The sequence below is a fragment of the Durio zibethinus genome, chromosome 3, assembly GCF_047325235.1.
Source record: "Durio zibethinus cultivar Kanyao isolate XHJ-2024 chromosome 3, ASM4732523v1, whole genome shotgun sequence".
In the NCBI taxonomy this organism is placed as follows: Eukaryota; Viridiplantae; Streptophyta; class Magnoliopsida; order Malvales; family Malvaceae; genus Durio; species Durio zibethinus.
Window position 1 is genome coordinate 34,478,908 of NC_143164.1, and position 17,113 is coordinate 34,496,020.

The 17,113-nt window shown below is 32.4% G+C and overlaps 1 protein-coding gene, 2 long non-coding RNA genes and 1 pseudogene across 4 annotated transcripts; 1 reads left to right on the forward strand and 3 right to left on the reverse strand.

The window, feature by feature from the left end:
* Window positions 1–225: 225 nt before the first annotated feature.
* Window positions 226–3,669, reverse strand: LOC111283712 (F-box/kelch-repeat protein SKIP30 pseudogene; annotated as a pseudogene). Its single transcript, XR_016341029.1, has 3 exons — window positions 3,419–3,669; window positions 2,187–2,579; window positions 226–1,267 (listed from the first exon to the last, which is right to left on the reverse strand). The product of XR_016341029.1 is annotated as an F-box/kelch-repeat protein SKIP30 pseudogene (transcript).
* A 1,859-nt stretch (window positions 3,670–5,528) lies between these two features.
* LOC111283555 (uncharacterized) lies at window positions 5,529–6,513 on the reverse strand. Its single transcript, XR_016339634.1, has 3 exons — window positions 6,160–6,513; window positions 5,933–6,061; window positions 5,529–5,790 (listed from the first exon to the last, which is right to left on the reverse strand). It is a non-coding gene; the product is annotated as an uncharacterized LOC111283555 (long non-coding RNA).
* A 598-nt stretch (window positions 6,514–7,111) lies between these two features.
* On the forward strand, window positions 7,112–8,538 carry LOC111284018 (non-specific lipid transfer protein GPI-anchored 16-like). Its single transcript, XM_022872745.2, has 4 exons — window positions 7,112–7,528; window positions 7,708–7,734; window positions 7,986–8,051; window positions 8,155–8,538. Exons 1-4 carry the CDS (start codon window positions 7,201–7,203, stop codon window positions 8,367–8,369), a joined length of 636 nt encoding a protein of 211 aa, XP_022728480.2. The 5' UTR covers window positions 7,112–7,200; the 3' UTR covers window positions 8,370–8,538.
* Window positions 8,539–14,344: 5,806 nt separating this feature from the next.
* Window positions 14,345–15,933, reverse strand: LOC111283839 (uncharacterized). The gene is made up of 2 exons (XR_016339660.1): window positions 15,651–15,933; window positions 14,345–15,572 (listed from the first exon to the last, which is right to left on the reverse strand). It is a non-coding gene; the product is annotated as an uncharacterized LOC111283839 (long non-coding RNA).
* Window positions 15,934–17,113: the final 1,180 nt, after the last annotated feature.

Here is a 17,113-nt window from a genome sequence, read left to right on the forward strand (position 1 = left end):
GCTTTTGTGCTGGGTTTCTACTTTTCAATTTATTGGGGTTAACTCATCTTCTCAGGTTTAGCGTCGCGCCTGAAATACTCGTAAAATCAAAAGGGGAAAACAAGACCAAAGATTGATGCAACGGATCATTTCTCTTCTCCAATAGGAGGAATTCAATGCCAAAACAACACTACACTTTTAACAATGAAACCAACAAACTATTGAAAAAGAAAAAAAAAGTGAGACCTAAATTCTTAATTGCGTACAACCAAAATTGTTCCTTGACACTTCGTCATCAGAGCTGCCTGACGCCATGTAGGTCTATCACCGCCGACCGTCAAGATATCAACATCAGACATCGGTTTGATATCCCAATTAAATTGATCAGGACCAATCACCCCTCCTATCAAGTAAATTTCATCTCTTAGTCCTGTCATTGCAAACCCGATTCTCCTACGAAACTCGGGAGCAGAAATCACCACCTTTCTCACTTCCTTTTCCTGCTTGAAATAAGTCCATGGCCCATCACGTAGAGGGCTCCATGTACATATGCCATTGGACCCTGGAGCCTACCACAATCCTCGACTGTCCACGCAGACCCAATGTGGTCCAAGACTTGCACTGTAGAGAACGCCTTGTGCAAGACATGTAGCTTTCCTCCAATAACTAATCCAGAGCATGCTCAATTGTGAGTGCGGTGGAGATCAGGTATTGGAATCCAGACATCCTTCTCGGCATCCTACACTTCTGCTTGAGATAAGTTGGTGAAACCACCAGCAACGATGATCTTTCCCTTAAAAACGCAGCATGCAAACATGGCACGAGGTAAGATCATAGATGCACGTTGAGCCCACCGACTCATTAAATGGTCATATGACGCGACTTCATCAGTTGCAAAACTCCCATCTTGGTCACCAGTCAAGGGGTCGATATCATCACTCCTACCACCAAGCACAAACAGCTTTCCACCAGTTGAGACCACGCCAAAGTGGGCAAAGTGCCATAAGTTCTCCGGATCAAAGGCACACTCACATAGAAGTTCCTCTGCTGAGCCAACCTCCTGTCGAGCTTTAAATAGCTCAGGGCTACAAATGGCAGCTCTCCAGGAATAAGAAACAAGCTCCAACTTAGGCTATAGTTAGAAGGGAAACCTTGCTAGGCGCCTAAGGACAACAGCATTCCGAAGACCTTCAATTAATCCAGACATACTAACCAAGGTTTCATCGATTCTGATGATTCTTCACTAACAAATTTTTGCTATGTAAATCACTGCAGTGGAAAATGCAACCTAAAAGAACAAATTTGCAACTTGTAAGGACCAAATCCATACTTGGAATTTCGGAAGTAATATATTATTAAAGTCCGGCTGGATCTTGAAGAAAATGGAATCACTTCATTTGCATTAAACAGCATTTTCAAGCGACTGAAGCAGCATAAAACACATGGTGATTTAAGACATGAAGGAAAACCAACTGATCATCAATCCAAAAAGACAAATGGGCCTTAACGGAAATCATCTACATGTATCCTAGTTACTAATATGATAAAATAGCATGTAATTTAACTTCTAAGACTTCGTTTTCAATGCTTGAGACTGAAGTTTTGGCAACAGGTCTGCAAATAAGAAACAAATAGGTAGAAACATGAGGCATTCTATTTGTCATATTGTTTCCATCAAACAAAACATAAACCTTCAGCAACAACTGCAAGATACCATCATGGAAGTTACTTTACTGGGAAAAAAGAAGCTTTATTTATCTGAAGTCAACAACTTACCAACAACATTCCATTTAGGGAAAATATATCACCAGAAGAAACAGCAAAAGGAATCTCATGTCTATCTACCATCCAACAATTAATAGAAATTGTGAGGCTGCCAGCCTACAATCTTCAGGGAAACCAATCACTTAACTGATGAACTTTCCACAATCAATGAAAATAGCCCAAAACTTTTGTCTTGGTTTCTAAAATATTAAATTTCTCTTAGAAAGAGAAGATATTTTCTTAACAAAAAGATTGAGAGATGGAAAGGGAGAAGAAGCCAGAATATTTATTAAGGACAAACAAAATAAGTGGAGTGGAAGGAAGGAAACAAACCTTTTGGAAGAGTTCAAGTATTAAATAAGAGCATTCTCATACATAAAATTTGATTCAAAACATGTTTTGCTTCCAAACCTCTAAGCAAGTTGAAAGGATATGGATCATACCTTCATATATTCACCACTGGGTACTTGGATTTACAATTTGCACATGGTTAAATGTCAAGTTTGAACTTTGAAGCTCGGCTATGATCTCAAGTTCATGGATTTCAGAGTTCCAGCTTTATCCAAATGTTTACAGTTGAAACTCTTTCCAAACAATTGTTCCTGATTGACAACCTCACTCAAAGGCCCACCATTTTAGAACACTGATATTTAAGTTTTTGTCCATCAACTCACTTTCAGAGCACTTATGAAAGCTAATCCTTAGAAATCTCTGAAAGAACGTCCAAGAAATAAAATAAGATCGAAACTGAATTACTGTCCTTACAATGCCTCCGTCAATACTTGTCTGCACAACATGCAGGTAACTATCCCTATAATGCCTCCGTCAATACTTATCTGCAAAACATGCAGGTAAGTTACCATAGCTGAGAAACTCAGACGGACCTGACTGACAAACAATCTTTTTTCTTCTCCTCAGGCAGACTATCTAACAAATGATTTACGCACTGAGCTCCACAAAAAGTAACTTACACAAATTTCATGAAATTCGGCTCAAATATAAACCCACCATATAAGATTAGAAATGATATTGCAATAAACCTCTAATAGAAGTTGACACTAATATATTATTTATATGAATACGACAACTTTAAAGATCTACGATACTATCTTTACATTGTTCAAGTATTAAAAAAATATTTAAAAGCACAAGCAATTTCAGAGAAGAAAGGCAACCATTTCCAACATTAAAATACGATCCACGCCAAAACCCTGACTTTATAGTACAATGGACACACATTTCCACAAATAACAAGCACAAGAATCAAGCAAATTTACAAACAAACGTGGCACCAAAATACATTTCATTGGCCCCAATCCATTGAATGTCATCATCACAGACAAACACACTTCCAATTCACTTTCTCAACCAGTTAATCCCAAACCCCAAAAAAATGAAATCAAAGAAACGAGTCAAATTGAGAACAAAACCCTAAAATTTCAGTCATATAAAGAAAAAGAAACTTGCTATTATAAAACGAGTACAACCAACCTTGCTTGACTTTCGGATAAAATACACTTCTAATTTAGCAAAAAGAAGAAAGATTATTCAATAATTTCACAATTAAACCCAAATTCTAAGGAATTAAGAACAAACATCGATTACAAAATGGACAACTAAAGAAAAAGGCTCTCATTTTAAAGCTTCTGAAATGAACGAAGAGAAGATGCCTTACCTGAAAGCCAAGACGCCGCAACGACGAAAAAGATTAGAGCACCGTTGTTGAGAGAGAGTGAGAGAGAGAGAGAGAGGACAGAAAAAGCGAAACGACAGTGTGTAATTTGCCTGAGAAGAGAAGATTTGCGACGGAAAGAGAAATACATAGAGAGAAAGCGAGTAAGACTTTCACGTTTCCACAGGTAAGCACACTCAAGTTACAAAAACAATGATTTTCATTTTTTTCTTCTTTACCCTAAGGCGTGTCGATATTAGGGACGATGAACTAATCTGTTTCCGACGATTTCGGTTTGATCCGATCTTATGCTTCGAGTTTTTTTTTTAAATTTAAGTTTCGAGTTAGGTCTGATTCGAATTTATTTAAAATTCGATTCGATCCGATATTATATAAAAAAATTATTTTTTAATTAATTATTTAAAATTTTATTTATATATATTTATATAATAATATTTTTAAATATTTATATTTTAAAAAATAATATTTTATATTTTAAAAAATAATATTTTATTAATTTTGGGTCGGATTCGATTTACATAGTCTTGGGGTCAAGTCGAAATTGAGTATGAAAAAATAAAAAAAAATTTAAATAGGATCGAATTCGGATTTAATAAAGTATAAAGTCGGGTTGGGTTCGGGGTGAGCAAAACTCGCTCCGAACCCAACCTGATGTCAACCTTAGTCGATATTCCACTTCAAAGGCTTTTATTTTTCTTTCTTTTTTTTTTTACAGTAACAAGAAAATTTTTTTTAATTTTTAATTTTTAAATTATTAAATTATTAAGTAACATCTCTTAAAAATAATAACCAATTTAACTAATTTTCAAATTATTTACTTCCTAATTTCATTCTTTAGTTGAAACTTGAACATTTGCTTCTTTTATTTTTGGATATATTTGCACCCAAACTTTTGGGAGAATGTATCAAGATAGCATAACTAGGTGATAATAATGTTAATGCACCAAACATGAAAAGTGCAAGTAGGAAGAAGGCTTTAAACTACGAGTTCCTAGGAGAATAATTGCCCGAGTCTGGTTAACATTGATAACAAGTCATGCGGCAAAACAGCAAAGGCGCCCGGCCTGTGACCTCACAACAATATCAACATGAAAGCAACATGTAGAGACCGGGGGGATAATGCAGCCAACTGCAACGCAAGGTGCTATTCAAATGCACATCATGGTGCAGTTAGCTCCCGATGGAATCCAAGCTAGCCCTGAATTGGCGTCCGATTAATTAATGACACCAACTCAGTAAAGGTTTTAATATTAGTATAGATAAATAACTATGATGCCAACCTGTGCGTTTTTTCGGGATCCTGTTCTCCAGGAAAACACTCCAGTCAAAAATTTTCCGTTCTTGCTTTACAAAATAATATGTTCTCCTTCATGACCAAAATACAATAGAAAAGCATGCAAGAGAAGATTGACCGGGAAGATTCTCAATTTAGCTTGACCAGGAAGATTCTCAATTTAGCTAATGCAAGTGAGACACTGTTTAGCCTATTTTTCCCTTTCATTTTCCACTCTTATATATTCAATACATACCCGATTTTAATACGCACAAGCTGCATAACTTCATGTTCTACATACGCCAGACTTGTATTAATGTTACACCCTGATCGTCGAGTCATTAACCCTTTTATCGTCAAATCAGCTACCAGTTGGTCTACCAAATCAGCTGACCTCCAGACCAAGATCTGACACCCGACCAACAGCATCCACTTACCGTGGCAGTACTTACCCACGCTATAAAAGGTAAGGATGGAACATAAGTACGTCGTTCTAATCCTGAGTCCTACCTCCGGCGCCCCTATCGCTCCCTATCTTACAAATTAGCTTCCCAATAGCCTTCCAGCAAAGCATCCTATCATCTTCATCAAAATGCCGTTACAATTAACATTGTCAATGTATGGTTGGCCATAGAGGCATACATTCTTGGATATCCAATGGAAATATCTATACTTTATTTTGAATTGCATCAGAAGGTTTCAACTAAAGTAATTATTTTTATTTTGGCTGCTTAGTCAGAAGGGACCGTTACTTGATCCAAACTTCGGAATTCAATTAGTTAAGCTAATAATTTGGAAGAAATAATAAAGAGAGTCTCTCAATAATTTCTCATTAAACAACTCAAAGAAATTAGTACAAAAACACTCGCTAACATTAGAAACAAGAATCATATTAGGAAAACAAGGGATGAAGAATCATCTTCAACTATAACAGGCAACAGTTCCCTACAGAGTTCCCTGACTTGGAATTTGGTGACGGTTCCAATGAAGACAAGGAAGAGAACCGAATGAAGAGAGGCTTTTGCTGTACTTGCATCGGATGATCGTCCCTCGACCTATGGGGCAGATTTAGATCCTGTTCCTGCATGTTTATCCAAACACTAGCATGAAAATCTGTCCCTTAGTGATGTGGTAATGCCTGAAAACTTGCCATTAGAATCGAATATATAATTTTGTTTTCTTGGTCAGCTCAGGTGACCAGAACAATTTAAATGCATACATACCTGAAAGAAAGCCTGATTCTGATGGTGTAATATCACCATCACGTATTCCATCAGAAGACTGTGATGGTGAATCAGTTGGAGACGCTGTTGGTGGAGTTGCTGGAGTCGAAGGTGTTCCAGATGTTCCAACTGGGAAAATTTAATTCAAGTTAATATATAAAACATCTTGTTAATAGACAAGTATGGTAAGCTTAAGCAGAAATGAAAAGTTAATTGATCGAGCTTACTATTACACAGGCTAATTGATGGAGTTCGCACCTGATAAGCACCAGGGAGTTGCAGGGCGAGAGTCAGGTTTATAGTAATTCCCAATGAAGGGCACTATTAAGCGCAGAGCAAAGCCATTGTGGCGATGATTGAAGAACGCTCTTTAGCTGTGAGCAGAATGTAGATGATGGGGATGATGAATTAACTGTAATGTAGTTCATGTTAGAAAGGTTTGAGAAAATAGGAATAATAAGAAAAATATATATATTGTTTTAAGATGTGAAGAATACTATTTTAAAATTAATTATGGCTATAAGATATAACAAAATTTTAAAATTCTCAAATAGGAAATAGAAATTTTGATTAGAAAGATTTATTTATAATAAATTATCAATCACAAAATTTTTATTCAAAAAATAATGAAAATTTGTTTTTAATAAAAAAATCATGATAATTTGCATAATCATATTTTTTATTTAAATAAACTTAATAAGATAGTAATATTTTCTTGTTCAATCATATTTATTCAAAATAAAAGTAATATTTTATTAATATTTTGAAAAAAATAAAAAACAAATCTATTTAAGAAAAATTCCAAATGCTTATTAATTTTTAAAATTATCTAACTCACTAGAAAAATTTTTTGTAGGTCTAAATGACTTAGCCCATAGCATTCCCATTAGGACTAGGATTAGACCCATCTCAACTCCTTCTGAGTCCATTTCCTCCTGTTAGAACTTTTGTGACCAAAACAATTCAGTAAAGGTGAATTTGGAATTTTTGTTAACCAACTTGAGGGAAAGTCACAAACAGGTTGATATATTTGGATGACCAACTCTTACTAAACTTGAGGCTTGTTTGATAACTAAACAGCTTCTGGATTTGTCTTAAAAAAACAGTACTTTAATGACTGAAATTAGTTAAAATAGTTGAACTCCAGAACCTACTTCAAAACTGCCTGCCTTTTCTCTCCAAATTGCTTGAACCCTCTCAAACGAGCATAAGTCTTTTCTTTACACTCCATTTCACTACTCGATACTCTTCCATTTCACTCAGAAGTCATGGAAGGTTACAAGGTCTTCCAACTCATTGCAATATTATCTACTATTTCAGTCATTCAAGTTAAAGGACAAACTTCTACAGCCTGCACAGCCTCGATGATCTCCAGCTTCGCCCCTTGCCTAAGTTTTATCACTGGAAGCACTAGCAATGGCTCATCGCCAACTCAAGGCTGTTGCAGTTCATTTAAGTCACTCATGAGCAGTAGCACGGATTGTGCTTGTCTTATAATTAATGCAAATGTACCTCTTCAACTGCCCATAAACAGAACCCTGGCACTTGGTCTCCCCCAAGCTTGTAACATGGGTGGCGTTCCAATGCAGTGCAAAGGTGCACCTTAATTTGTATTGGTTTTGTTAATCAGTTTGCCTCATCTAAAATCCTTCAATGTTCCTCTTAAGTAGATATGACAATTCATGTATCGTGTCTTCTTTTCTATCGTTTAAAATTATCAAGTCTACCTCAGAGTCCCAGTAACCATCTAACAGCCTATTACATGTGTTCTGCAGCTTCTGGCACTCCTCTACCAGCTCCAGGTAACATATTCAATTGAAACAGGTTTTAAAATTTTTCATTAGTTTTAACCTTGGGGAGAAACAAGGATGTAAGAGCTGCAGCTATCTCCGACTTCAGTCTTTCGATTCAGAGCGATTTCTGTATGTATCGGTCTGGAGCTTTGGATCCCCATATGAAAATTGAAATAGTGGAGTGCCCCAAAATAGAAGGGAAGCAGAAATAGCATCTTTCTTGACAACTTTTAACTAATGTTCATGGACTTTTTTGGCAGGCCCTGTCCCCTTTCTACTTCCGCCAACCCTTCCACCTACCGCCGCGTCTCCTTTAAGTCCTGGAGGTAATCTGCACCAATATTTCGATTCACATAACCAGCATTGCAGTTTGAGCAATACCGTGAAAACTGGACCCTTGTACTTAAAAATACTATTTTTTCTTGACAGCTTCCAAAGCTTCAACAGAAGGTCCAGCACCAGAATCTGATGCTCCACTGGACTTGATACCTGCATCACCAACAGAAGAACCAAAAGCTCCCTCAGCCAATGTAAATCCTGGGATTAGACCAGTATTACAGCCATCGGCCTCTAGTCCATCTTGCATTTCACCTCCCCCGATACTCGTAATATTGATCGGAATGACAATTATCAGGTTCTTTTAAGTCCAAACTGTATTCTATATTTGTTCGTTTGAGTTCTATATCTGCGAGCTTATTCGATTTCCAGTGATGCGTTCAAAGCCAAAATCATTTGTATTTTATACATCAGATTATATTTGATCCATATTGATAATACCATCTACACCGCACGCGTTGAATTGTCCCTAAAAATTGACGTGCTTCAAATCGCCAAGTGCCAGATATTTTGAAGCGAAAGGATTAAATACAAAAATATCCCTTTATTATTTTTTTTATTAATATCTAAATAAATAAAATTTTCACTTAATTATCGAAATTTTACTATTAATTAAATTATTTACTTAACATTAATATTCGATAAGAACATTAATACTCAATAAAATGATAACATGCGGCATAAATATCCAAATCACTTCGTCAGTTATTGCTACATCAACATTTAAATAAAATTTTTTTAAAAAATTAACAAAATATTTTTTTAAATCAAAATTAAAAAAAAAAAAAGGAAAGGAAAAGAATAAGGAGAGAAAGGGGACAGAGAGTGAAGAGGGGAAAAGAGAAGGCTGGGATGGTGCCGTCGGCTAGCCTATGACTAGAAGCCAACTCAGCTCGTTTAAGCCAGAGCAGCACCGATCCACTAGGTCCGAGGTAGACGACCTCGACGAGGCCCTAAGCCGAACGGCGACGTCATCCCTGCCTTCCCCTTCCCCTTCTCTCTCCTCTCTCTTCCCCTTCCCTCCTTCTCCTTCTCTCTCCTTAATCGTTTCCTTCTGTTTTTTTTATTTTTTTCTTATCCTTTTAGAAATCATATTTTAATATTTTAATTTTTTATTAATACGGCAATGACTAATGTAACGATGATTAAACATTTATTACGTGTGATATAATTTTATTAAGCATCATGCAACGTAAGTTACTTATCCTTTATCAAGTATCATGCCACGTAAGTTAGTTATCCTTACGATAATAATGCAAAATGTCAGATGAAGTGAAAATTAAAGAACCTAAATACGAATTTTTTTTTTTTAGTTACTAAAATTGAGAGAACATGTATAAAAAAAAATCATTTTGCATATTAACCCAAATTGAAAATCCTATATAGGTTCTATGCACATAATCAATTTTTTATTTATTTTAGCGTTAAGGAACTGAGTCCATACTTTATAATCTTAAGATCAAAACCACATCAATACTAAGAAAATCAGTGGACCATGCGCAACTTAACTTGAGGGGATGTGAATAGCTTCAATAACCACTTAACCAGGAAAGCATATCATTATCGTGTAACAATATCATTAACGGATAGAACCCACGGCAACTCAATCTACAAGGAACCAGACAGGGGCATCGCATCAGCAGGCAGCACAATGGTGGTGAGCACAGATTCTATAAGAAAAAATAAATAAGAAAAGAAAAATAATAAAAATAATTTTAACTTTAAGATATGAAAAATATTTTTTTAAAGACAATTATGCTTTTAAAGATACAATAAATCTCAAACTCTCTAATTAAAAGTAGTAAAAATAGTTATACTAAAAGATTTATTTATGATGAATGAACAAATATAAATTTTTATTCAAATGATTATACTTTCTATATAATCATGACTTTTATAAATAATAATTTATTGATATTCAAATAATTATGATCATTTGTTTTATAATAATTATTTTTATTCAAATATAATTATTTAAAATATGAATAGAATTAATACAAAAATTAAATTTACTCATTAATAATTAAATCTTTCTATCAAATATGAGATGCACCACATTCTAACTATCAACAGTCCATCACTAGTTTGGAATATTGGTGCTTAAACTTTAACCTTTCACTCAAATAAATATTATGATTATAAGAAGATATCTCTTAATTTAAACTTTTAATTAGCGTATATATCTTAAAATTCTAACGAAGTTGATGGTGTCCGTAGATTAAACTTCAACTTTTAATGTTAGAATTAAAGATATAATACACATAATACTTATATATTCATCTATAAGAGATTTATAACCATTTTTAGTACTATTATAGCCAATGTTTATCCTATTCATAAACATTTATAAGAGAGATCCCAATTTTTCTTGTTGAAGTAGCAACACTTCCATATTTTTATAGGTAGAGTTTCTATTATGTCTCTATTACTTTAGACATTTAAAACTTCATTAAAAGTATAAAAATTCATCCTCTTTACGCAATGAATCACATTAGTTTTTAAAATTTAAATAATTTTTACTAGTGCTTAATAGACACAAAACAATAACTTGTTTTTACCTATTAAACTTTGTAATTAGAGGTTACTAATTCAAAGTTATGTTCTCATTATTAATACATAATAGTAAGGGTTTAAATCCATTCTACTTGTAGTAATACTAACCAAATATCTTGAAATTCAATTTTCTTTTATGGTAATTACCCTCACTTAAGATTTAATCTCTAATATAATCACTTTAGGCTAATATGTCCAAAATTTTCATTTTATATATCATTTATATGCTTCAGACATTGTTGCCTTATTCTTATCATTTTAAGAAATAGTTAGTATTGGTTGTGCCCACAATTTTATACTCATAAATTTTAACCATTCTATTTTTATTCTTTTATACATCTTTAATACAATTATACTTCTAGTATAATTGAATAAACTCAATCAATAAACCAAACCATTTTAGTTCTTTTAAGATTTTTAAGTACATTTTTATGGTTTTACTTTAATAAGTATGTAAACTTATTAGCTTGTATAATTTGATAAAATTATACTAAAATCTTACAACACTATGGTGGCCATTTTTATTTCTTCTGATTTTTATCACTCCTGCCATGTATAAGTATACATTATTTTATTAAAGAATATCACATTCAATTGTTAAAATATCATATATACTTAATTAAGTTGTCATTTCATTTATCTTTTCACTATTTGGCTTCCTTTTTTTTTTTAAGTAAGAGGCTTCTAAATCCACTCTTAGTGAAAGATAATTAGCAAGTATCTTAATATTTCTATAAAAGTTTCAAAACTTTTTATATTTTAACTCAATATAAGAGTTTACATCAATAAGCAGATTTCAAATATAATCATGATTTTATAGTCTCATTTTAAGACTTTTTATGTCAATTCATAAATACTTATATGAATCGATTTCATCATGGACACTATTAATAATTTTTATTAGCACAAACAAAATCATTTCTATCACTCAAATGGATCAATAGCATTCCATTTACTATTATAAAAGTTTTCATATTTACAAGATCTTTAAATCACTCATGGCTTCCAAAGTAAATATACTTTGAATATAAAACCATACATGATAAATCATTTGTACAATCCATGAATTAGATCATATACATAACAAAAAATTCACAACATATCAAGATTGTGGCATCAATTTTAGCTTATGGCTATTCTAAGCCAATTATAATAATCTACATCGTACCTACAAATTATGTACATTTAATTATTGAAGTTATCTCATTTATAATGATTGTTTTTAGTAAAAACTAACTATTTCAAATATTATCATGAGTTTTCAATGCATATATTAATTGCCTAATAGCCAATTCAAAGTTCATGACAATTGAAACCTCAAACTTTTATTTCAAAATTTTATGAGAACTTTATTTCTCCTTCATTATATAGCTTATATATTTATGTTATTTATCACTTTTAATTAGTCATAATATTTTCAGATATATAATAAATTCAAACTGTACTCATAGGACCAATATGCCTATGTATAATAATAGTTTATAGTATATTTAACTCCAATTTCAAATACTTTCACAATCATTTTGTGATCAATATGTTCATATCTATACCACCATATCAACACGAGTAATGAAACATGAGTCCAAAGAATCATTTTCATAAGATAGTATAAATAATAATTATAATATGAGTTCTACTTATATTTCATGCAAAAATTCATGATGAATTTGCATTAGTTAAATCATTAATTGGCTAACTCCAAGGCTTATGACTTTTACAAACCAATATTATTATCTAAGTTCATATGTTGATGTAGTGTATAACTAGCCACATCTTTGCCATTGTCATTAAACTATTGAAAACCTCGGAAACTTGTTTACTTTTCATTTTAATAGCCTATAAAAGGCTATTTTTTCATATAAAAAAAGTAAAAATATCTTCATTGTTTTTAATCAATAATGTATTAATTGGATGATGGCACTCTATCTCCATAGTCCATATATTTCTTATATGTATATAAAAAATTTTTCATCCCATTCAGTTCATTTTCGTAATATATGGCAAACTGTATCAATGTTCTCCATGCCATCACAAAATGAAATTAAACATATGTATGTATTGGTGCCTTTGGAACATTGAATTTGCATATTCTTTTCTAATTTATAAGCAGGCTAATTAGATATTGATGAGCATCTTTCAAAATGCTAGTAATCGATAAATACTTCAATATTTTTAATGACATGCATTTTCTTTTAATCAATATTCAATATGCGAAAAGCAAAAATGCTTTTGTGTAACCATTGATTAACTCTTTGATGACTATTTGTGATTTTCACTTTGTGATTGTTCATAATAAAATTTTATTTTGTAAAATCACTTATAGTGTAATACACTCAGTAGGTAAAATACATGTCACACTACCTATGTTCATAATAATAACAATTATTTGGTTTATTATCCACCAATTAATCCATGAAAACACCATATCTTAATAATAATTATTCACATACATCAATTTAATTTTAAATGATTTTCATGAAAATTAAATACTATCAAAATTTGAACCAATAATAAATTAAAAAAATATATACATCAACCTTTGATTTATAAATAACCAACAAAGATAGAATCATACAAATAGTTTGACTCAACTTATTATTTCAATTTTAGTGCCATAATTTAAAAATAAAACTAAACTTGTAACCAAATCTTATTTTCTACATATATTCTTCACTTACATATAATTTTTCATAATAAATTTCTTTACCTATTGTCGATTATTTTCATAAAAATCATGGGATAATTTGTTTATTCTATATATAATCAAGACATGACAATTAAATTATCAACCATTCTATTAGAACCTAATTTAATTCGTTACGTGATAACAAATGATAATTTTTTTTGTCGTAAATCAATTCATGCCTTTTTTTTTTATGTTTTCAAGTTATTTCCCATCCCAATCTTTATAAGTATTGAATTTTCAAATAGATATAATATAATTTATTGAACCAAATTGTGCAACTAATTTTAGTATATGCATAAACTCATGCAATATAATAAATATTTTACATATTGTGTTTTGATTTTATACACTAATAAAATTAATTATTAATATGTTTATCTCATTTAGGCAATTTTCTTACCAACAATTATGCAAAAAATAAACTACATAACTCTAACGAAAATCTTTATGGAAATTAACATTTTAGTCCATGAAAACATTAATTCTTTGACACCTTGAGCCTCCTTTAATATTGATCTCCAAATTATACCAATTTCTTTACCTTGTATTTTCCTCATGCAAAATATAAATTTCTTATAATTGCTTTTAATTATTAGAAAAAAATAAATAAAAGAAGAAAAATAATAAAAAAATTTTGCTTTTGAGGCTTGAAAAACACTTTCTTAAAAACAATTATGCCTTTATTATACAATAAAACCTCAAACTCTCCAATCAAAAGTAGTGAAAATGATTATACTGAAAGATTTATTTATTATGAATGAATAGACATAAATTTCTATTCAAATGGTTATGACTTTCTATATAATCATGACTTTTATGAATAATAATTTATTTATATTCAAATAATTATGATCATTTTATCTTGTGATAATTGTTTCTATTCAAAAATAATTATTTAAAATATAAATAAAATTACTACAAAAATTAATTTTACTCATCAATAATTAAATATTTTTATTTAACGTGAGATGTACTATATTTTAAACTACCAACATATTCTACAATCTTGTTAGAGAAGATTTAAAAACAACTGAGACATGATACTGCACAAAATTATTTCAAAATTTCCAACGCTGTTCCATCCTTCAAGCATGTGCAACACTAAAGCAAACAGTGGCACAAGGAGAAAGCTATTAACTAAATGACAATAAGTATAAAACATGGAAAGTTTAGAACATCAAATTACTCTTTAGTATAGTAAATAAGTCGACAATTCTTAATCAAGGTACAATTCAAGTGTCAGTATATCTCAGAGAAACAACGAAAAGGGAAAGGATAATCTAACTAAACTCAGAAAGTTCTTAGACTGTGGGCAAACCAGTATCTTTGATTGATTCACGCCATGCATATTCTCTAGCACCATCCTTGTCAACTATCTTGATGACAAATTTTGGAGGAGCCACAACCAGCCTTGATCGAATCTCCATGATGCATTTATCTACCAAATCAACGGCTTCTTCCACTGTCATCCTACTATGGTCCAATCTTGTTAAGAGTGGCAGGAGATGGTCCAATCTCCTTATCATAACCTGCCAAAAGAATGTTGACAAAGTATGGGCTCTGCAAAACACAAAAATCCAGCCAGATGACAAGTTTGATGTAGCAAATTACAAACACATGCATATAATGTCGTAGGCTTCTTGGCCATTCAAGGAATATGTTCCCAACAGGATCCCTTATGTTAGATAAGCTACAAACTTAATGCATTGAGGAACTGACAATCTAACCCATTGCAAGATACACTGCATTATTTCCTATATACCAAATTGGATCCACCTCATAATTACTTAGAATTTTCTGTGCAAAGGGTAACAGAAATTGCAGTTTATACAATCATATACTCAAAAGAATCACCAGTTTTTACCTTCAAAGCTAAATATTCAATTCCATAGCCGGTTTCATACAACTTAATAATCCCTCAGCTACTTGTGAGAGGGAAAGACAGTCCATGGACGCACGCCAGAACACTCGGATTCTATAAATTATTACCCAACCAAAGAAAAAGTAGAATATGAAATTAATCCGATCAAATTGCTGAGATTCTAAGAATTACCACAAAATCTTATCAAAATGCAATCAACGTGCCATCAACCCAAAAAAAAAAAAAAAAAGAATGAATGAAAGAAATGGGTCAAAAAGAATAGAAACTTGCGCAAGGCAGTGGCTAGCTCTCCACGAGTAAAATTGGCAGCAACGGCAGTCGTCAACGGAATTCTATTACGGAACTAATACAAGGCCACATTCTTCTGTATTATATTCCATGAACTGATCCCTAAAAAAATTATGCAAGTTATTAACATTGGAGTCAAAGCAAAGAAAGAACGATATACAGGGAGGGAGAGACAGAGACCTGCAGCCAAGAGCTTGTGGGAATCGAGGACCATGATCTTGTCTTCGTTCGTTGGATTTGGGAACTAAAATGCTGTGCACCGCCGATGTGTCGGCCGCCAAGATTGCTAATCCTTCACCCACCATTCCAAACATGCTCTCCATCTGTCTCTCTGTTTCTTCTCCTAGAAGTGCCGACCCGAGTTTTGTAAAAGTGTCAGTTGACTTGGTATACAAGAAAAGGTCAAAAGAAACTGGGGAGGGAGCTTTCGGTTCAGTTGTGTGCCTGTGTCCTGCAACTTGGGTTTCCCTTACTAGAACACTGCTGAAACTATTGGGCAGACCCATTAACTCCGTAGATTATAGCCCATTCTATCCTTACTAGGCTGAAGTCTAAAGGCCCGTCAGCATAAAAATAGATAATTACCCAATCTTTTAAACCAAAAATATCAAGTTTGTTACTTTGTTGCAACCTAAAGCACGCAAAGATTGCTCCACCATTGATGACTTTTCTCACAAATTACACAAATTTGTTGGAAAACTCAGCATTCCAGGCATAAAACCATAAATTTAGTTACAACCTCTAATATTAATCACTATAGTTCCCCCACCTTGCGGATGACAACCTAAAATTAGCTTTCTATGCTTCTACAAATACTTTTGCCCCATCAACACATTTTTATCAGAAACCAAAGTAGCAGTGACAAAGAAGAACCCAAAAAAAGAATAAAACCAAACACAATGGCCAACAAGTTTGTTGTAGGAAGTATTCTGGTGTGCATTGTTCTTGTGGCAGCAACAATGTGCGTGCGTCCGGTGGATGCGGACGATGATCGTTTCAAGTCATGCTTCAATACCTGTGAGCAGGAATGCAAAGACGCTGGCCATGGCAGCACCTTCTGCGAGATGAAGTGTGATGCTGATTGCGGGGCTAAGGAGGCTGCAGCCAAGCTCAATATTAACATATAGTTGCCGCCTCCCCAGCAAAGATCAATCTTGTTTCGCCCCCAACGCTTCTTAATTGTATTAATTAATGCTCATTATTATGAAATAAATTTTGACCTGGGTTACCTGGTCAAATCCTTATTTTTATACAAAATAAACAGTAACTCAAATATAAAATTTTTTTTGCAGGTATTAGAATTTAAATTCTAAATTTATTAGATATAATCTATGACTACATGAATCAACATTTAGATACAAATTTCTTGTTTTAGATCTTGGAAATATTATATTTTCCCTTTTTTTTTTTCCTATTCAACGTTTAGATAAAACAATACAAGATAAAATTGAAGAGTTGAATATTTTACAATCTCTTTGCATAGCATTTTCTCCTTTATGTCATTGCCTTGCCATCATTATTTAAAAAAAAAAAAAAATTCGAAACTAACTCTTTGAATTGAAATGGACTGCAACTATGATTGAATAAACTATTAAATTTAATTTGTTAAGAAAAATTATTAGATACATTATCAAAGAAAATAT